The sequence below is a fragment of the Neoarius graeffei genome, chromosome 8, assembly GCF_027579695.1.
Source record: "Neoarius graeffei isolate fNeoGra1 chromosome 8, fNeoGra1.pri, whole genome shotgun sequence".
NCBI classification, from domain to species: Eukaryota; Metazoa; Chordata; class Actinopteri; order Siluriformes; family Ariidae; genus Neoarius; species Neoarius graeffei.
Genome location: NC_083576.1, coordinates 69,499,657 through 69,520,847, shown reverse-complemented (window position 1 = coordinate 69,520,847; position 21,191 = coordinate 69,499,657). Strand labels below are relative to the sequence as shown.

The window sequence follows — 21,191 nt, the reverse complement described above, 5'->3', positions numbered from 1 at the left end:
AACCATGCCACAGTTAAAGACACAGATATCACACTTTTTCCCCATTCTAATGTTTGACATGAACATTTACGGAGGTTTTTTTTTAACCTGTATCTGCATGATATTATGCATTGTGCTGTTGCTGCTGCTGCTACATGATTAATTGATTGGATAACTGCACAAACAAGCAGGTGTACAGGTGTTCCTAATAAAGTGCACAGTGAGTGTATAAAGCATCTTTAGTAATTATTAGAATATATATTGCATACAATATGTAAAAAGTAGAAAATATGCATATACATGCTGTCATTAGGTTTTTGGACATATGTTTGACAGATATCCTCTATAAATGAGGAAATCTAACAAAGGAATAAAAGCAACTTACAGTTGTGTTTTGTGGAAACAATCGAGATGGAATTGGAAAAGGCCTCGATTTTGATTGATCGAACTAAGCATCTGTAAAAACATACATTTGTCTTACAGTTGATTTTTTAACAATAGGTTTAACCAGTTTATCCTGCAAATGCACCTGCCTATAATAAAGCACTCATGAAATCTGATGAAGTGCCAGTTATGAAGTCCTTAAATCCTAATATTTCAGGTTTTTTTATTTGTTTTTGAGGGTTTTTTTTGTTGTTGTTGGGGGGGCATTTGTTTAGTATTTCTCCTTACTTAATTAGCCATTCTGTATTCTTTTGTTTTGTTTGTGGCACTAACAGTGATAAAATTGCAATAAAATATAAGAAACTGTACACTCATAACCCTTAATCCTGAAAACATTCATTAACAGTGTATGTACTTGTGATACATGGACATGTATGGTTTTGATCATTTGTTTTACATCCCAATTGGTTGTATTTAAATCTAAACTGTGTAAAAAAAAAAAATCTTCATTTTGAATCTAAACTGAACCCTGAAAAAATGAAAAACCGTTACAACTAACGAAACTCAGGAGCAGTTAACAGCACTCCCTGTTTTTTAAACTCTCTCTCTCTCTCTCTCTCTCTCTCTCTCTCTCTCTCTCTCTCACTTTGCTAAACTTGTGCCCAATTTGAAAAAGACCTCTTTCTGCTCACAGCACACACAGGGGAGGCGAGCAGTCCAAAAGACCAGCAAACCAACAGCAAGCTGCTTCTAAGCCTGGATCATTGTAAGGAGCTAAGGCACTGCAATAAGAGAACGGGTTAGAGGACAGAAATAATTTGGTGAGTTTCTGTGATATGCACATTGATTTGTATTTTTTTTAATTTGATAAAATCATTTTTCCCATATTCCATTTGAATAAATATATTTGAATATCTTTATCTTTTAAAGTATTTTTTAATTTAATTGACCTAAATCTATCTATCTATCTATCTATCTATCTATCTATCTATCTATCTATCTATCTATCTATCTATCTATCTATCGTCTCAGTAACTTCTTAGTTAGTTATCAGGACTTTATTTATATTATACGTAGTTACCTGCAGTAGTAAAATGCCACCTGTATTTTATTATTGTATGGTAGGATCAATGTCACTTGATCCATTTTCACCAGATTTGACAAAGTATCATTATATATTATTTGCTGCAGATACAGTATTTGCTTGGGATTTCTTTCTTTCTTTCCTTCTTTCTTTTTAATTTCTCCATGCAGCAAAAATCTTTTTTTCTAAATGAAAAATGGAGACAAAATAAATAAATTAGTTAATAAATCTGTCACTACTTACAATTACTGACTAAACACTTGGGCACTTGATCAAAGTGATCAAAACCATGATCAAACCATATATACATGGTTTTGATCAACAAATGATCAAAACTATACATGTATATGTATCACAAGCACATACACTGTTAATGAATGTTTTGGGGGGTTAGGATTATCTATCTTTTTTAAAGTTTTAATTTATATCTAGCTTGACGTATAAAAAGACTGTTGCCCAAGTGCCCAAGTGTTTGGTCAGTAATTGTAAGTAATGACAGATTTATTAACCAGTTTCTTTATTTTGTCTCCATTTTTCTGTAAAGATACTTCAAAATTTACCATCAGCATTAATCACCTTATACTCACACAGAATTTCACTTTAGATCAAAATCTATCTTTGTGTAACATTAAACATTTTATTCATAGTAAGCAACTTACAAACAGGCACCTATAAAAGCTGATTTTCCCAACTACATAGATCTATATTTATCAGTGTAACATGCCACTGTAAATGGTCCTGAAGCTGGCTGGTGTACTCTGAGGTGTGCGTGCGTGCGTGCGCGCACGCGTGTGTGTGTGTGTGTGTACGTGAATGTTGACAGTGTTCTGAGCATGTCGGTCTCCTGGGGCTTTTTTTGGGTGAGGGCCTCCTCTGGAACACAGTGAGGTGTTTACCTTGGCCATCACACAGTCCTCAGCCCATACTCAAACAGACCTCTGCTTATTGGCCTTTACCTGATGGGAAAAGAACACACCACACCGTGTGAATGAAGACACTGTAGAGTAGCCCAACCCCTTGCTCCTCCCTATCCCGATGAGCTCCAAATGCAAGCCTAGACGTGAAGTAGCATTTTTTGAACTCTGAGTGAGTGGGACTGTTCATTAGACGTGAAACAGTCAGCATATATCACATAGCTGGCCATATTTGCTGACTAGATGCTAAGAAGGGCTTGTAACCTGAAACCAAATCCAGTAGTTAAGGCAGGGCAGTTGAGCTCAGCTCAACTTTCCATTATATCAGATGTCTTACGAAAGAAATAGGATTTTTTTTTATTATTTATTTATTTTACATGAAATACCTCTGTTATCATCAAGCTCTAGGATATGAATCTTGCATGCCATCTCAAGGATGTGCTATCTAACAATGAAGCTCATTCTCCAGCTTAAATACATGTCCAGTCTGCTGTCTTGGAGTAATCATTAGACATGAAAAGGAAAAATTATTTTCATGCAGCTGTTGTTTTCATTGCATGATAAATTCCTTTCTGATCCGTTGAATTTTCCTTCTGTTGTCTGGCTCCAGTTCTGACTGAAGCAAGTAGCCTAATCAATGCTGTCTTTTTAAAGAGCATGGATTATTTTTTAATCCGTTCATTTCTATTAATGACAGTACAATAACAACTGCTCACGTCTTCAAGCTGCACCTGTTAGTCAGTCAGTAAGGTAAACTAAAGTTTATCACCAACAATCTCTGACGGCAGAGAAAAGTGAGCCGTGAAATCCCAAAGGATGTGGAACTCAGACAATGTGTTTTCTCTAAAAGCCAGTTAGCTGTTGGCCTGGATTTCCATATTAGTTGGGATATTTTGCTAAACCTCACAAGAAAAAAATGATCTTTTAAACACATGTACATTTAGTGTTAGATTTAGTTAGAGGCTGTAGCCTGTAGTTTGTGGTTAGAGTAAACTGAATAGCTTTTTAAAGACTTTTTAAAGAAAAAGTGATAAAACCAAGGAAATTTCGATAGGGCCCTGGCATCAGTGTGTGATAGTTGATTTAGATGCTGTTGATCCTTTGCCAGGAAACACCAGCCTCTTCCGGTACCATTAGGATTCTGAGACAGAAAGCTCCGTGAAGATCCTGCCAAAGGAAAGTTGCTCAGTGCATTTAAAAGAGTTTTATTCAGGCAGAAACTGAGCTATAGCCAGGCGGTCGGTTTTGGACAGAGAAGCCTTTATCATGAAATAGATTATGTTTTCTAAAGTACATGGGAAGCAAAAATTAATTTTCTGCTTTAAATATACATATAGCATGATTTAAAATCAGTCTTTCAAGCTGATTATCTTTCATCTCTTAGATGGTCATGCACTACAGTATGAACATTTACTTACATTGATCTATTTAATATGTATAATTAAATGAGGCGGGTATTGCATCTTTTGTGTTGCCCAACAGGTGAACCATGACTGCTTTTCTTCTACTGTGTGCCTGCCTCGGTGTCTCCTCTGCAGTGAGAATGCTTGGAGAAATAAATGGTGAGTTATGTGTTTTCACTTTCTGTGACATTGACTGTGCTGCACTATTGGTCTGGGTTATTTTTTTGGACATACAGAATTATTATTGTGCATTCTTGTGGACATTTATACATCTGTCATATCTGTCGTGTACTAAATTTAAAATTCATAAATTCATTTGATTTACTGTATTAGATAGAAACCAGTCATTGGGCTATTACAAAGAACTGTGAATTATGGTGTACTTCACTGTAGTTGTATGTGTAATAGTGGTCAGTAAACCTGTCTTGCCAGATGAGGACAGTATGCTTAGTGTTAGCATCCCCGTGGAGCAGCCGCTGCGCCCCCTGCTAGGTGGGAAGATGGTCATCCCATGTTATTTCCAGGACAACACAATCCATGACCCTGGAGCCCCTACCATTGCTCCTCTATCACAACGCATCAAGTGGAGCTACATTTACAAAGGCAAAATAAGCCTCATCCTGGTGGCAATTGGGGGGACAATATACACTGAACCAGACTATTTGGACCGAGTCACCATGGTGAACTATCCCTCAGTACCCACAGACGTCACCATAGAGATCTCAGAGCTGCGCTCTAGCGATTCCGGGACATACCGATGTGAGGTCATGCAGGGCATTGAGGACAACTATGACTCAGTGGAGATGCACGTTCAAGGTAAAAACTCCAGACATCTCACAGAAAGTAAAATATTAAATTATACACACACGCACACACATACTATCCACATTCACTGGATATGAGCAATCATGTGCTCTGATTGGCTACTCTACTACTAGGCTATCAGCCCGTGAGCAGAGAAAAACAAAATGGCGGAATGTGTTGCTGAACCAACTAAGAACGAAATAAAAACTTTACTCGAAAAAAAACCCCAAAATACAAAAAAAGCAACAAAATATGGAATGAAAGCATTTGATGGTAAGAATGGATATTTTTTCAAGAGTTATTATTACAGCATTTTTCACAAATTGCTACTGTCATTTTGCCAGTTTGTTTACATTCTAAGCGGAAATGATTTTGTCGGACATTTTTTACAAAGTTTTTATTTATCGAATTTGCAAAAAATAAAAATACTCTGTTTCTCAAAATCCAGTGAATGTGGAAATAATAAAACAGTTATTCCACTCAATCTCGTCGTACATGTCTTATAGCCAACTCGGCACTACATGTCTCATCGGCTATCAGCTCATGTACGACTCGATTTTGTGGAATAACTGTTAAATATATATAGCCTGATGGCAACACCACACATCCTTTACAGTAATGTTTTGGTATTTTCATATTCTGGCTATATTTCTCTCTTTAAATTTCTTACAAGAGAAAATATATTTCGAGTCTTGTATCATATGACCTGTTAGTATTTCCTAAGATGCTGAAGTCTGTGGAATATTAAGGAGGCAGCCATTCTTTTCCACAGGCATCGTGTTCCACTACCGGGCCATAACAAGCCGCTACACCCTGACCTTTGACATGGCAAAGGCAGCCTGCATCCAGAACAGTGCTGTAATTGCGACCCCTGAACAGCTGCAAGCTGCTTATGATGATGGGCTTCACCAGTGTGATGCAGGCTGGCTTTCAGATCGAACTGTTAGGTATTGTGTGTCTGCCCATTTCCTTTTACAAAGGATTTGTTTGCTGAATGTCTGCAGTTTTACCCTAAAGAAAAAAACTGTAAAGATAATACAGTACTACCACAATAATAATTATGTAAGTAAATCAATGGATCAATGTTAAAAGCTCAAGCATTAATAAGGAGTACATTAGGTCAAGCATTCATTAATGTTTACATTCTTAAATGTGCCAGAAATAGTTCTTTAGAATGATGACATTAAGAATATTTTTGGTTTCCTAAATTACCTTTTGGTTGTTTTATCGGGGGGGTTTTTTGCTGCCAAAGAGAACAACAACAACAACAAAAAAAAAATCTCATTGTATATGTTACCATTATATAGACAGATCTTTGTGAGGGAAATGATTTTTCTGTTAATTTTCTGAAATATTTTGAACCAAGCAGTTATTTTGTGAAACAAAAATGTTTCTTTACCTAACAGCAATGGTTCTTTGAAATCCCTTCAAATAATTGTCTTGGACACTTTTATAAATAAGAATGTACTGTTGATATATTCCTCAGATATCCCATTCATGAGCCCAGGGAGCCTTGCTATGGAGACAAGGAAAATTTTCCGGGTATACGAACATACGGAGTCAGAGATGATAATGAGACCTATGATGTGTACTGCTTTGCAGAGAAAATGTCTGGTAACAAAGAGATATTTATTAGATATTTATTCAAAGCTCTTAATGCTTTACTTTAGTTTTCACTTTACAACTTCAACCATGTGATCCCTAGGCAGAGTCTTCTACTCCATGTCCATGAAAAAGTTCACATTCTTGGAGGCATCTGAACAGTGTGGGAAGCTCGGAGCCCAACTGGCCACCACGGGGCAATTGTACTTGGCCTGGAAAGCAGGAATGGATGTGTGCAATGCTGGCTGGTTAGCAGATGGGAGTGTGAGATACCCTATCAACATTCACCGCCCTCAGTGTGGCGGGGGTCTCCTGGGTGTACGGACTGTGTATCGTTTTCCAAACCAGACAGGTTACCCCCACCCAGACTCCCACTATGATGCTATCTGCTATGAGGGTAAGTACAATGGCCACATCAAACGTGTCATTTTGTAATATCATGTTTGTACGTATACATATACACCACTGAAAATAATGAATGTCTCTCACTGCTCAGGAGAGGCTATAGTACCCAGTCCTTACCCTCCAGTACCTGATGTACATGTGACCACAGACTTCCAATCCCAAGTACCTGACATTTCCAGGACCACAGACTTCCAATCCCCAGTACCTGACATTTACATGACCACAGACTTCCATTCCCAAGTACCTGACGTTTCCATGCCTACAGACACTGAGTTTAGTGTAGGCACCATCACCTCCAGCCCAGTCGCCTATCCTGAGAGTATCACCACTGTGAGTGAAGCTCGAGGGACGGTTTTAACTCATGAGCCCTCGATTACCACCATAGTACCACCCCCTTCCTTGTCTCCTACTGTAATGGAAACTCTCACTCAGGATATGGTTGTTGTAGCTGCAACTCAGCCTGCTCTGGACCTTGAAGCACCCAGAGAAAATGTCAGTACTGGTGAGTGAGTGAGTGCAAGTGGCTGAAATGTTAAAATATTTAAATGCAAGAACCTCCTCATGATTCTAGTCCAGACTCAGACTGGGGTCCCGTCACTAGGGTTAAAAACGTGTTCTGAGCTTATACGATTATCTACAAATTATTAGGTGACTTCAAATTTAAATAATCCAAATGCTTATTAACACTATCTTTTTTTTCTAAGTTCCAGAATTTAAAGGAGTGGTGTTCTACTACCACTTAGGTTCAACACGCTATGCTTTCACCTTCCATGAAGCTCAGAGGAGCTGTCAGGTGCAGGGAGCTGAAATAGCCACGCCCAAGCAGCTGCAGGCAGCCTATGAGGCTGGCCTGCATCAGTGCAATGCTGGCTGGCTCAAGGACCAGTCTGTCAGGTGCTTACTTTTTTCCATTATTCTGCATCCCCCATGCATACAATAACTGCAAAAATAATTAGCAAACAGCATGCAAGTTGACTATAAAATTAGCAATTACAGACCAAAATGTGCAAGAGTAACAAATATAAATATTTTTATCCTAATCAGAAGTCATTGTGCTTGTTGTGTAATGATAAATATGTTCTGTGGATAGTGGTAAGTTACTCCTGTTTTCCCCCCTTGTGTTCTGGGCAGGTACCCAAATGCCTATCCTGAGGAGTGCTTTGGAGATCAAAACAACGCTTCTGGGGTGATCTCTCTTGGGCTTAGGCCTGCACATGAACACTATGATGTGTATTGCTACGTAGACCAAATAGAGGGTATGATTATCATGCCTAATATATTTACTCTGTAGATGCAAGATATCTTTAACACCAATTAAACATGCCTTATTTGGCAATTTGGGAGAAGCTTGTACGACAAGTGGCTTCAAAAACATTTTGATACATTTCCCAAGTGGAGCAACAGAAAAGTGTTTGCCCTATCATCAGAAGATTTAGAATTAATCCTGACAATGCAACTGCAATGTCTATGGGCAGTTTGAGAGAGCAAAATTGGCTGTGCTCTCTGGGTGGTAAGGATGACATTACTCTCTCCCCTGTAAATCAGAACATCACAAAAAAATTATGAGTAACTGTAAACATATGCATGCGGAAGGAAGCAATTAGCTGTGTCTTACACTGCCCTAAGACATACCATGAGCAGCAGTTTGAAAAGATCCAACAGGTGGCTTCACGTAGGGAAAATGTGGGATTTGTAGGATTTGATTGTGCCAAATGCATACATGTTGGGCATTATTAACTGGAAACACTTTACAATACAGTTCCATAACTCATAGGTAACTATGCAGGAACTAAACAAGAACAAAGTGAATTGTTCTTCATTAGCAATAATCTTATTCCTATTAACTACTAAAAACTACTATCTGTTTACTCAGTAAGTATGTTAGGAGGAGTTCACTTTATAGTAACTACTGAGTTTTAACCAGTAATTCCAAAGACTTACATCTCCTGCCAAACTACTAGCGAAATATAGCTCTTTTATAATAACTACTGATATAATAAGTACTGATCACATTGGGGGCGGCACGGTGGTGTAGTGGTTAGCGCTGTTGCCTCACAGCAAGAAGGTCCGGGTTCGAGCCCCGTGGCCGGCGAGGGCCTTTCTGTGCGGAGTTTGCATGTTCTCCCCGTGTCCGCGTGGGTTTCCTCCGGGTGCTCCGGTTTCCCCCACAGTCCAAAGACATGCAGGTTAGGTTAACTGGTGACTCTACATTGACCGTAGGTGTGAATGTGAGTGTGAATGGTTGTCTGTGTCTATGTGTCAGCCCTGTGATGACCTGGCGACTTGTCCAGGGTGTACCCCGCCTTTCGCCCGTAGTCAGCTGGGATAGGCTCCAGCTTGCCTGCGACCCTGTAGAACAGGATAAAGCGGCCAGAGATAATGAGATGAGATGAGATGATCACATTGGCGGGCGGCACGGTGGTGTAGTGGTTAGCACTGTCGCCTCACAGCAAGAAGGTCCTGGGTTCAAGCCCAGTGGCCGATGAGGGCCTTTCTGTGTGGAGTTTGCATGTTCTCCCTGTGTCCGCGTGGGTTTCCTCCGGGTGCTCCGGTTTCCCCCACAGTCCAAAGACATGCAGGTTAAGTTAATTGGTGACTCTAAATTGACCGTAGATGTGAGTGTGAATGGTTGTTTGTGTCTATGTGTCAGCCCTGCGATGACCTGGGGACTTGTCCAGGGTGTACCCCGCCTTTCGCCCGTAGTCAGCTGGGATAGGCTTCAGCTTGCCTGTGATCCTGTACAGGATAAGCGGTTACAGATGATGGATAGATGGATGGATGATCACATTGGTATTCAATAGCAAAGCCTTACCATTCTCAGGGAGATCGACTACCTAATATACAGTGCTCAGCATAAATGAGTACACCCCCTTTGAAAAGTAACATTTTAAACAATATCTCAGTGAACACAAACAATTTTCAAAATGTTGACAAGACAAAGTTTAATATAACATCTGTTTAACTTATAAGGTGAAAGTAAGGTTAATAATATAAACTTAGATTACACATTTTTCAGTTTTACTCAAATTAGGGTGGTGCAAAAATGAGTACACCCCACAACAAAAACTACTACATCTAGTACTTTGTATGGCCTCTATGATTTTTAATGACAGCACCAAGTCTTCTAGGCATGGAACGAACAAGTTGGCGACATTTTGCAACATCAATCTTTTTCCATTCTTCAACAATGACCTCTTTTAGTGACTGGATGCTGGATGGAGAGTGATGCTCAACTTGTCTCTTCAGAATTCCCCATAAGTGTTCGATTGGGTTCAGATCAGGAGACATACTTAGCCACTGAATCACTTTCACCCTGTTCTTCTTCAGAAATCCAACAGTGGCCTTAGATGTGTGTTTAGTCATGTTGGAAAAGTGCACGACGACCAAGGGCACGGAGTGATGGTAGCATCTTCTCTTTCAGTATAGAGCAATACATCTGTGAATTCATGATGCCATCAATGAAATGCAGCTCCCCGACACCAGCAGCACTCATGCAGCCCCACATAAGGACACTGCCACCACCATGTTTCACTGTAGGCACCATGCATTTTTCTTTGTATTCCTCACCTTTGCGACGCCATACAGTTTTGAAGTCATCAGTTCCAAAAACATCTATCTTGGTCTCATTACTCCAAAGTATAGAGTCCCAGTAGTCTTCGTCTTTGTCAGCATGGGCCCTGGCAAACTCTAAGTGGGCTTTTTTGTGCCTGGGCTTTAGGAGAGGCTTCTTTCGTGGACGGCATCCATGCATGCCATTCCTCTGCAGTGTACGCCGTATTGTGTCACGGGAAAAAGTCGCCCCAGTTTGGCCTTCTACTTCTTTAGATAACTGCAGTGAACTTGCATGCCAATTTTCTTCAACCCTTCTCATCAGAAGACGCTCCTGTTGAGGTGTTAACTTCCGTGGATGACCTGGACGTCTCTGTGAGATGGTTGCAGTTCCACCTTTCTTAAATTTTTGTACCACTTTTGCTACAGTATTCTGACTGATAAGTAAAGCTTTGCTGATCTTCTTGTAGCCTTCACCTTTGTGGTGTAAAGAAATTATTTTCTTTGGGGAATTCTGAAGAGACAAGTTGAGCATCACTCTCCATCCAGCATCCAGTCACTAAAAGAGGTCATTGTTGAAGAATGGAAAAAGATTGACATTGCAAAATGTCGCCAACTTGTTTATTCCATGCCTAGAAGACTTGGTGCTGTCATTAAAAGTCATGGAGGCCATACAAAATACTAGATGTAGTAGTTTTTGTTGTGGGGTGTACTCATTTTTGCACCACCCTAATTTGAGTAAAACTGAAAAATGTGTAATCTAAGTTTATATTATTAACCTTACTTTCACCTTATAAGTTAAACAGATGTTATATTAAACTTTGTCTTGTCAACATTTTGGAAATTGTTTGTGTTCATTGAGATATTGTTTAAAATGTTACTTTTCAAAGGGGGTGTACTCATTTACGCTGAGCACTGTACAGTACATTAACCTATTCCAATACTTCAGTGTCTAAAATGTCTATGTATGCGTTTTTATGGTCCACAGGAACAGGTCTCTTCAGAGGAACACATGTCTGGTGTGTTGGTTTATTTTGCCAGTAAAAGCCTTCAGAGAGAAACAGACAGCAATAACCTACAAGCATACAATGTTGTAATGTAGCAATGAGTAACAAATATTCTCTCTTGACATACTTTCAAAAGTGTTGTAACTAATTTCCTTTTAAGTAGCAAAACACTAACATAGGGTATCCTAGGAATTACTGCTTAAGACTCAGTAATTGCTATAACGTAAATAGTGAACTCCTCCTAACATACTTACTGAGCAACTAAGTAGTAGTTTTTAATAGTTATTAGGAATAAGATGTGTTAATGAGGAACTACTCATTCATTCCTGCTTAACACCTGCATAAATGTCGATGAGTTATGGAACAGTGTTGTAAAGTGCTACCTATTATTGCATTTCTCACTGTTTTTAGGGGACATCTTTCATGTCAATTCCCTGGCAAACCTTACCTACCAAGAGGCAGAAGATCTCTGCCATAGCCAGAATGCCACCCTGGCCTCCACAGGGGAGCTATATGCAGCCTGGAGTCAGGGTTTCCATAACTGCAACCCAGGCTGGTTGTCTGATGGCAGTGTCCGATACCCTGTTCAAACTCCAGATATTGGCTGTGGCGTAAATAAAATAGGAGTTTACACCATTTATGCTGCCCCTGACCAGACTGCATTCCCAGATCCTGACTCCAGATATGATGCTTACTGTGTTAGAGGTATTACATACATACAGGCCACATCAGTGCAAAAATGTAAAACAAGACCATAGATCAACAGGATAAAGCAGCTAGAGATAATGAGATGAGATGAGATGTTCTTCAGTTAATTCTGCTTGTCTCTCCAGAAACTGTGGCAGAAGGTGGCTTTCCCAGTGCTGATGGTTCCAGCAGTGGCTTTCCCAGTGCTGATGGTTCCAGCAGTGGCTTCCCCAGTGGATATGAATCTGGCAGTGGCCTTCCCAGTGCTGATGGTTCCAGCAGTGGCTTCCCCAGTGGATATGAATCTGGCAGTGGCCTTCTCAGTGTTGATAGTTCCAGCAGTGGCTTTCCAAGTGGATATGTATCCGGCAGTGGTCTTGCCAGTGCTGAAGGTTCAAGTAGTGGTTTCCCCAGTGGCAATGATTTGGGCAGCACAATCTCCAGTGGGGGTGTGTCTGGGTCTGGTGAGAGTGATGATGGATCAGGCATCTTTGTCATCCTCACAAAGAGAGTAGACATGCTCTCAGGAGTGGGATCTACCATAGGAGGCCCTCAAGAAGCAACAGAAGGGAGTGCAGTCCTTAATACCTTGGGAATGGAATCTGGAGACATCAGTGGGGACTACTCAGGATCAGGTGATGTGTTTGGATCTGGACAGGATAGAAGTGGGTCTGGTGGTCTGCCATCTGGACCTGGCAGTGGAAGTGGCTCTGAATTCACTGGCGAGCTGATTGATAATGTCATGAGTGGCTCGGAATTCAGTGGAGTGCCCAGTGGTGATGTCATAAGTGGCTCTGGATTCAGTGGAGTGCCCAGTGGTGATCTCATGAGTGGCTCTGGATTTAGTGCAGTCCCCAGTGGTGATGTCATAAATGGCTCTGGATTCAGTGCAGTGCCCAGTGGTGATGTCATAAGTGGCTCTGGATTCAATGGCATCTATAGTGGTGATGTGATGAATGGCTCTGGATTTAATGAAGTTCACAGAACAACCTCTGGATCCACTGTTCTGTCTTCTGGTCTTTCATATAGAGAGGATACAAGTGTCACACCAAATGGAGGTTTGCTTCTAGACTTGGAGGAAGTTAATGCCACCAATGTATCATCTATCAATACCACCAGTATAGCCGCATTAACTTTTACATCCAGTCCCTTTATAATGTACCAGAGACCAGGTACCATGGACCAGCCCACTGTTACCGAAGGTAAAACCATTCACTTATTGTTCAATTTTAAGGTAGTTGGAAATTTAAAATTAAAACAATAGGCCATGCTAGCTACTAGTGCATCTCAAGCAATTAGAATATCATCAAAAAGTTCAAAAAGTTTTTTCATAATTTAATTCAAAAAGGTGAACTTTCATATATTCTATATTCATTACACATACAATGAAATCTTTCAAGCCTTTTTTGTTTTAATTTTGATGATTATGGCTTATAGCTCATGAAAATCAGAAATCCAGTATCTCAAATTATTAGAATATTTCCTAAGATCAATCAAAAAAGGATTTACCATACAGAAATATCCAACTTCTGAAAAGTATGTTCATTTATACACTCAATACCTGGGTGGGGCTCCTTTACCAAAGCTTACTGCACCAGTGTCCCAGTGGCATGGAGGCAATCAGCCTGTGGCACTGCTGAGGTGTTCTTGAAGCCCAGGTTGCTTTGATAGCAGTCTTCAGCTCGTCTGTATTTTTGGGTCGGGTGTTTCTCATCTTTCTCTTGACAGTACCCTAAAGATTCTCTGTGGGGTTCAGGTCAGGCGAGTTGGCTAGCAAATCAAGCACAGTAATATTATGGTCAGCAAGCCATTTGGTAGTAGTTTTGGCACTGTGGGCAGGTGGTAAGTCCTGCTGGAGAAGGAAATTGGCATCTCCATAAAGCTTGTCAGCAGATAGAAGCATGAAGTAATCTAAAATCTCCTGGTAGATGGTTACATTGACTTTGGACTTGATAAAACACAATGGACCAAAACCAACAGATGGCATGGCACCCCAAATCATCACAGGCTACTGAAACTTCACACTGGACTTCAAACATCTTGGATTCTGTGCCTCTCCACTCTTCTTCCAGACTCTAGGACCTTGATTTCCAAATGAAATGCAAATTTTACTTTCATCTGAAAAGAGGACTTTGGACTACTGAGCAACAGTCCAGTTCTTTCTCTCCTTAGCTCAGATAGCACGCATTTGATGTTGTCTCTGGTTCAAGAGTGGCTTGATATTAGGAATGCAACAGTTGTAGCCCCTTTCCTGAAGACATCTGTGCGTGGTGACTCTTGATGCACTGACACCAGCCTCAGTCCACTCCTTGTGAAGCTCTCCCAAGTTAACTGTAGGTTCTAAAGAAGGCAACTGGACTTGCTTGAAATTCTTGAAAACATTTCACCTCTCATCTGAAAGGCTTCTTCAGTTCTGTCTGACTAGTGGGGAGTTCCAAGTATTTATCCTCTAGTGGAACAAAAGCAACCCTAAGGGGAGTGGTTGAGGTCACATGGGTTGTTGACCCTCTCAGTCATCCTGTAGATGTTACAGTCACTGGAGGCTGTGTGAACGGTGTTAGCAGCCTAGAGGGTTGTTAGGGTGATCTGTGGGTCGTTGTCTCTCTCTGCCATCATGTGAGTCATCAAAGTCAGCTGAGCCTTGGTGTGGATGTGTATTCAGTTTTCTGGGAAGTGCGCCAAGGACTGCATTGTAGGTGGCTGATAAGTGGTGTCTCAGACCACCTCCTCTGTTAAGTGATGGTTGTTCCAGGTTGATGAAGATGGCTTCTTTTACTCCTCTTTCAAACCACTGGTCTTCTCTGGCTAAAATGCATACATTGCAGTCCTGAAATGAGTGTCCCTTGTTATTGAGATGAAGATAGACTGCAGAGTCCTGGCCTGAGGAACTGGCTCTTCTGTGTTGAGCCATGCACTTGTGAAGTGGTTGTTTTGTTTCCCCAGTGTACAGGTCTGTGCATTCCTCACTGCATTGAACTGCATACATTACATTGTCCTGTTTGTGTCTGGGTATTCTCTCTTTAGGGTGGACCAATATCTGCCTCAGAGTGTTACTTGGTCTGAAGTGTACAGGGATGTTGTGTTTGTAGACACCACTTATCAGCCACCTACAATGCAGTGCTTGGCGCACTTCCTAGAAAACTGAATACACATCCACACCAAGGCTCAGCTGACTTCAACGATTCACATGATGGCAGAGAGAGCCAATGACCCACAGATCACCCTAACAACCCTCTTGGCTGCTAACACCATTCACACCCGGCCTCCAGTGACCCTAACACCTACAGGATGACTGAGAGGGTCAATGACCCATGTGACCTCAACCACTCCCTTTAGGGTTGCTTTTGATCCACTAGAGGATAAATACTTGGAACTCCCCACTAGTCAGACAGAACTGAAGAAGGCTTTCGGATGAGAGGTGAAATGTTTTCAAGAATTTCAAGCAAGTCCAGTTGCCTTCTTCAGCACCGATGGTTTACGATGACCTGGATGACTGAGAACCTTCAGAGACTCTTCCAAGTTCTTGAAGCGACTTTTCTTGACAATCCTCTCAAGGCTGCAGTCATCCTTGTTGCTTGTACACCTTTTCCAGCCAGTCTTTTCAGCAATTACCTTCTGTGGCATACCCTCCTTGTGGAGGGTATCGATGATCGTCTTCTGGACAACTGTCAAGTCAGCAGTCTTCCCCATGATTGTGATTGTGTGTACTGAACTAGACTGAGAGATACATGGTATTTATACTGTTTTACTCAAACTGAGTAATTAATCTAGAATATCTTAAATTTTCACTTTCTTAAATAACTGATGAAAAATATTGAACTTTATCATGATATTCTAATTGTTTGAGATGCACTAGTATAACCACACCACTGCTTCAACTACTGTACAAGCCTTGACCCAAGATTACATTTTTGCTAGGCTGCTCATTTTCAGCATCAACGAATATACACTAACTAATTTGACCAAACTTGGATGATATTTTAGCAGCCCAGGGATGTGCAGATGACTGGGTGGAATTTGAGGGTAACTGCTATATCCACTTCAGTGAAAAAAAGGATTGGATGAATGCTGAACTGCACTGCCAAGAGCTAAACTCTCATCTGCTAAGCATCACTTCCAAGCAAGAGCAAATGTTTGTCAACAGTAAGTATAGAATTGAATGAGTTGAGCTAATCTGTGATAGGTGGATTGTTGCCATTCTCAATATGAATCCAATTTAAAACCTACCTAGATCACACTTGGGGCTACCAGTGGATTGGACTCACTCGCAGAAACCATGAAAATGAGTTCCGCTGGACAGATGGAAGCCCTTTGGTGAAGTCTAAATCTTTAATAATTTAGTTATAACTCATGGATGATTTTACTGATGCACAGTGAAATGTAAATGTACTACATAAATGCATGACTTAGCCTAATTGATTATCACTTTTTCGACAGGAATATGAAAATTGGAGACCAAATATTTATCATACTGCTCCAGAAGAGTGTGTAGCAATGATTTTTCACGAGTTTGGCCAATGGAATGATGTGTCCTGTGCCTACCAACTGCCCTTCACATGCAAAAGCAGATCTGGTAAGTACTTTAAGATGATGTTTTAATTTGACACAGTATATGAGTCAGTTTTATATGAGTCTATGTGTCTTGTGTTATTTTTATGGCCTTTAGTGTTATATATATATCAAAACAGGTAAAGTAGAAAGAAAGAATCTAACACAACAGTACGCATCTACACATGAATAAGCTTCTACTAAGTGAAACCAAATTCCTGATCAGAAATTTCTATGGCTATACCTGATGACCATATCTTGACACTGAGGGTATAGTTTTATGTTTTTGAAAGCCTTGGATGTTGTAGAAGCAGTCAAGCAGAATTAGGCCATTAAATCTTCCAATTTCCTCATCCAGTCAAATGCTCCACACCTCCTGAGGTTGAAAATGCCAGGATGTTAGGAAGTAGCAGGGAGTACTACCCAGTCAACTCCATCATCCGCTACCAGTGTGACCCTGGCTTCACACAGCGGCACCATTCTGTGATACGTTGCATGCCAGATGGCCAATGGGAAGAGCCTAAAGTGGAATGTGTAGCAAGTAAGTCTAAAGTTTCCAGATACAAGCACTGAATTTGAGTACAACATTTTGTACTGTAAGGAAAGAGCTAATGTGGTTTCAAGGCCCATGTTTGGTTGCTCGGAATCCCAACTGTCTAGGCTAAAAATGGTAGCTAATATAATGTAATAAGATATAGCGAGGTAGTGAGTTAAGTGCATTAATATGGATACAGCCAAGTACGTACTTCCTGTGTAGGAGAACCACTCAACCATAGTCATGATCTAAGTGTCTGAGGTAGTACATCGTGTTTGTGTCCACACCAAAACCTCAGCAAGATGTTCATCAACATTAGGCTATGAGCTGTAAGGCTTTTGTTTCACATCACACAAAAATATAGTATTCAAGTCTAACTAGCTTTTTTTTTTCCTCAATATGTTTTATCATGAGCTGGCAGCATTGTGTAAGCAGGGGAGGTATATGACAGCTTGGTGATGCATTTTATTTTGCTTCATTTTGTCTGTATATACAGTGGTGCTTGAAAGTTTGTGAACCCTTTAGAATTTTCTATATTTCTGCATAAATATGACCTAAAACATCATCAGATTTTCACACAAGTCCTAAAAGTAGATGAAGAGAACCCAGTTAAACAAATGAGATAAAAATATTATACTTGGTCATTTATTTATTGAGGAAAATGATCCAATATTACATATCTGTGAGTGGCAAAAGTATGTGAACCTCTAGGATAAGCAGTTAATTTGAAGGTGAAATTAGAGTCAGGTGTTTTCAATCAATGGGATGACAATCAGGTGTGAGTGGGCACCCTGTTTTATTTAAAGAACAGGGATCTATCAAAGTCTGATCTTCACAACACATGTTTGTGGAAGTGTATCATGGCATGAACAAAGGAGATTTCTGAGGACCTCAGAAAAAGCATTGTTGATGCTCATCAGGCTGGAAAAGGTTACAAAACCATCTCTAAAGAGTTTGGACTCCACCAATCCACAATCAGACAGATTGTGTACAAATGGAGGAAATTCAAGACCATTGTTACCCTCCACAGTAGTGGTCGACCAACAAAGATCACTCCAAGAGCAAGGTGTGTAATAGTCAGCAAGGTCACAAGGACCCCAGGGTAACTTCTAAGCAACTGAAGGCCTCTCTCACATTGGCTAATGTTAAGGTTCATGAGTCCACCATCAGGAGAACACTGAACAACAATGGTGTGCATGGCAGGGTTGCAAGGAGAAAGCTAGTGCTCTCCAAAAAGAACATTGCTGTCCATCTGCAGTTTGCTAAAGATCACGTGGACAAGCCAGAAGGCTATTGGAAAAATGTTTTGTGGGCAGATGAGACCAAAATAGAACTTTTTGATTTAAATGAGAAGCGTTATGTAGCAGAAAGGAAAACACTGCATTCCAGCATAAGAACCTTATCCCATCTGTGAAACATGGTGGTGGTAGTATCATGGTTTGAGCCTGTTTTGCTGCATCTGGGCCATGGTGCCTTGCCATCATTGATGTAACAATGAATTCTGAATTATACCAGCGAATTCTAAAGGAAAATGTCAGGACATCTGTCTATGAACTGAATCTCAAGAGAAGGTGGGTCATGCAGCAAGACAACGACCCTAAGCACACAAGTCATTCTACCAAAAAATGGTTAAAGAAGAATAAAGTTCATGTTTTGGAATGGCCAAGTCAAAGTCCTGACCTTAATCCAATCAAAATGTTGTGGAAGGACCTGAAGCGAGCAGTTCATGTGAGGAGACCCACCAACATCCCAGAGTTGAAGCTGTTCTGTACAGAGGAATGGGCTAAAATTCCTCCAAGCTGGTGTGCAGGACTGATCAACAGTTACTGCAAACGTTTAGTTGCAGTTATTGCTGCACAAGGGGGTCACACCAGATACTGAAAGCAAAGGTTCACATACTTTTGCCACTCACAGATATGTAATATTGGATCATTTTCCTCAATAAATAAATGACCAAGTATAATATTTTTGTCTCATTTGTTTAACTGGGTTCTCTTTATCTACTTTTAGGATTTGTGTGAAAATCTGATGATGTTTTAGGTCAAATTATGCAGAAAAAAAGTCATAATTTTATGACTTTTACATTATTGAATCAGTACAAAACCATTTTAGAGTTCCAAACGTTTGTTTTCCAGCACAAAATTAAATGTTACAGAAAAAAAAGTTTGTATCTAAGCAGCATATTACATAAGAGACCACTTTTCAGATTAAAAAAGAAAACATAATGAAGGCTACTGGGTTTTGCTGTAAAAATAAGAAACAAGTGTGACAGTCAAAGTGTCCAGAAGAACTGTGGCTGGTTCTGCAAGATGCTCAGTAAAACCTACAGCTCATTTCCTTATAAAGCTGCACTCACTGTACCCGAGACTACTATTTTTTTTAAAGCAAAGGGTCGTCTCACACCAAATATTGACTGTTTCATTTATCATGGCTTACTGCTGTTTATAGTATTTTTTAAATGCTGAAACATTTCATTGTGTGTGTGTGTGTGTGTGTGTGTGTGTGTGTGTGTGTGTGTGTGTGTGTGTGTGTGTGAGCTTTCTTATTACAAATGATATTGCATGACAGCTTGAACATAATATTTCACCATATCATGTTTTATGTACTATTTTCTTGCATTAATAGGCACTGCAACAAACAGACTACAAAAAAGATCTCTCAAGCGGCATCCCAAAGCAGTCAGCAGTCGAACATGAAAGGTCCTCTAAACAGGACACAAGGCACGCACTTCAAATCATCTAGAGGACTGTTGTTAGTAAAAAGCATCTCTGCACAAGCCTTATTTGCCCAGAAGAAATCCAGTAGCCTCGGTAACAGGGTCCACTTTATACAATAATGCACATTACGTTCTGTTCTGTTCTGTAGTCTGCCTGGCTGATTTATTTTCGAGTGTTACTCAGTGCCTTGCTGTTTGGGGAAAAAGAAGAAGGAATGAGTTTTCTGAGTGAGAGTTCAAGGAAAGAATATGTTCCCACCATTAAGCAGTTTTATTTCTTATACAACCCAATGTTTAACCCAAAGTTAACCCCCTCAAATCCCAGCATATTACTTGGAATTGTGTAGCAATTGCAGTGAAACTAATTTGAATATCATGTAGTTGGAAAAGTTAAAATTGAGTGGACCAGACAGTGGGTACAAGTTTAACAACTAAAAGGTGAGGGGAGGGGAATAATCATTTTTAAAAATAGATAATTTTAGATGGTTTTAATCAACAACAGGCTGAATCTTTGTGGAGATTGGGGGGAAAAAAACGAAGCCCTGGAAACAAACTGCTAGAAACAAAAAAGTATGCTTTATGCTCACCTGGTGACACTGTTGGTCACTTTATTCTTCCTGTTTTGCGCCATTTTCTCTGCTTTTTCATGAGAGTGAGTAAAAGAGAGAAAGAGTGAGTGATTGTATGGCGGGCATAAGAGTAACACTTCTATAAAAAGACAAAAGGCTTCAGTGACTACAGCTGGATATAATAAACTCAAAAGTATTTAAAATTAATTCTGAGGACAAGTTTTTTTCTTCTTGTTTTGTCTTTGTTGTTTGTCCTTTGTTTGTATGACTAGCTTCATCACAGAAAGCAAGTGAGACTGTGAAAGATTACGCATCACTTTCATTTCTGTTTCTGTTCACTGGAAATTTTTTAAATTCACGATATCATTTAACAGCAGAAATGAAAACATTATTTATTAAGGACTAAAAGCTTGAAGCACATTTAATTTTATTTTCATTTAGGAACGCTAGTCCACATACGAAGCAATGCTTATATTACAGAGAGACAGAGGATTGCTAATTGCATAGAGCCGCCTGCCAAAACAAGCAAGCAAACAAACAAACAACGACAACAAATTCCAGTGTTGATAATGGAAGATGGCACAAATATTAACATGTCCACATGCCAAAATTTAGCTGGGTAACCCAGAGCTGTCTCTGTAAGGTAAGCGGTGATTATTGCACTGGTTTATATTTTAGTCATACAGAGTATTAGCCTTCACATTTATATGCCATTGTCTTGCTGTCAACTGTTACACTGAGCTCATAGCTATCTGAGTGCCACACCTGTGTCCACTGAATAAACAGAGACTAAATACGTGTGTGTTTCCAGGCCTGTCTTGTTATGTCTGTTTTGAATCGTTGTTTTTAGTTTGTTGCATTTTTAGAATCATATAATTATTTAATATAGCAGCACTTCAATTATGTAATAGTGCAGTTTTATAAACAGATGTTATATACATCCACGTCTAAATAAGTACCGTTAACTACTAAGAGACATACTGTACAGCTCACTTGCATTCATTC

The 21,191-nt window shown here is 40.0% G+C and overlaps 1 protein-coding gene across 4 annotated transcripts; it reads left to right on the top strand.

Annotated features, from left to right (window-relative positions):
• The first annotated feature begins 1,061 nt into the window (after positions 1 to 1,061).
• Positions 1,062 to 20,984, top strand: acanb (aggrecan b). Of its 4 annotated transcripts, none has more exons than XM_060928110.1 (16): positions 1,062 to 1,184; positions 3,844 to 3,923; positions 4,197 to 4,580; positions 5,341 to 5,515; positions 6,055 to 6,182; positions 6,274 to 6,567; positions 6,667 to 7,077; positions 7,286 to 7,469; positions 7,707 to 7,831; positions 11,543 to 11,836; positions 11,965 to 13,020; positions 15,803 to 15,961; positions 16,050 to 16,132; positions 16,256 to 16,391; positions 16,725 to 16,907; positions 19,527 to 20,984. In XM_060928110.1, exons 2-16 carry the CDS (start codon positions 3,851 to 3,853, stop codon positions 19,595 to 19,597), a joined length of 3,756 nt encoding a protein of 1,251 aa, XP_060784093.1. In that variant the 5' UTR covers positions 1,062 to 1,184; positions 3,844 to 3,850; the 3' UTR covers positions 19,598 to 20,984. The 4 variants fall into 4 exon arrangements, with proteins under 4 accessions (XP_060784093.1, XP_060784092.1, XP_060784091.1 ...); XM_060928109.1 differs by having other exon boundaries at positions 7,280 to 7,469; positions 15,806 to 15,961; XM_060928108.1 differs by having other exon boundaries at positions 7,280 to 7,469.
• Positions 20,985 to 21,191: the final 207 nt, after the last annotated feature.

Excerpts from the sequence above, each read along its gene's own strand:
- acanb (XM_060928108.1), top strand. The coding sequence starts at position 3,851 with ATGACTGCTTTTCTTCTACTGTGTGCCTGCCTCGGTGTCTCCTCTGCA. Across the intron at positions 5,516-6,054 it reads CTTTCAGATCGAACTGTTAG|ATATCCCATTCATGAGCCCA; the intron begins GTATTGTGTGTC and ends TATATTCCTCAG. Across the intron at positions 7,832-11,542 it reads CTACGTAGACCAAATAGAGG|GGGACATCTTTCATGTCAAT; the intron begins GTATGATTATCA and ends CACTGTTTTTAG.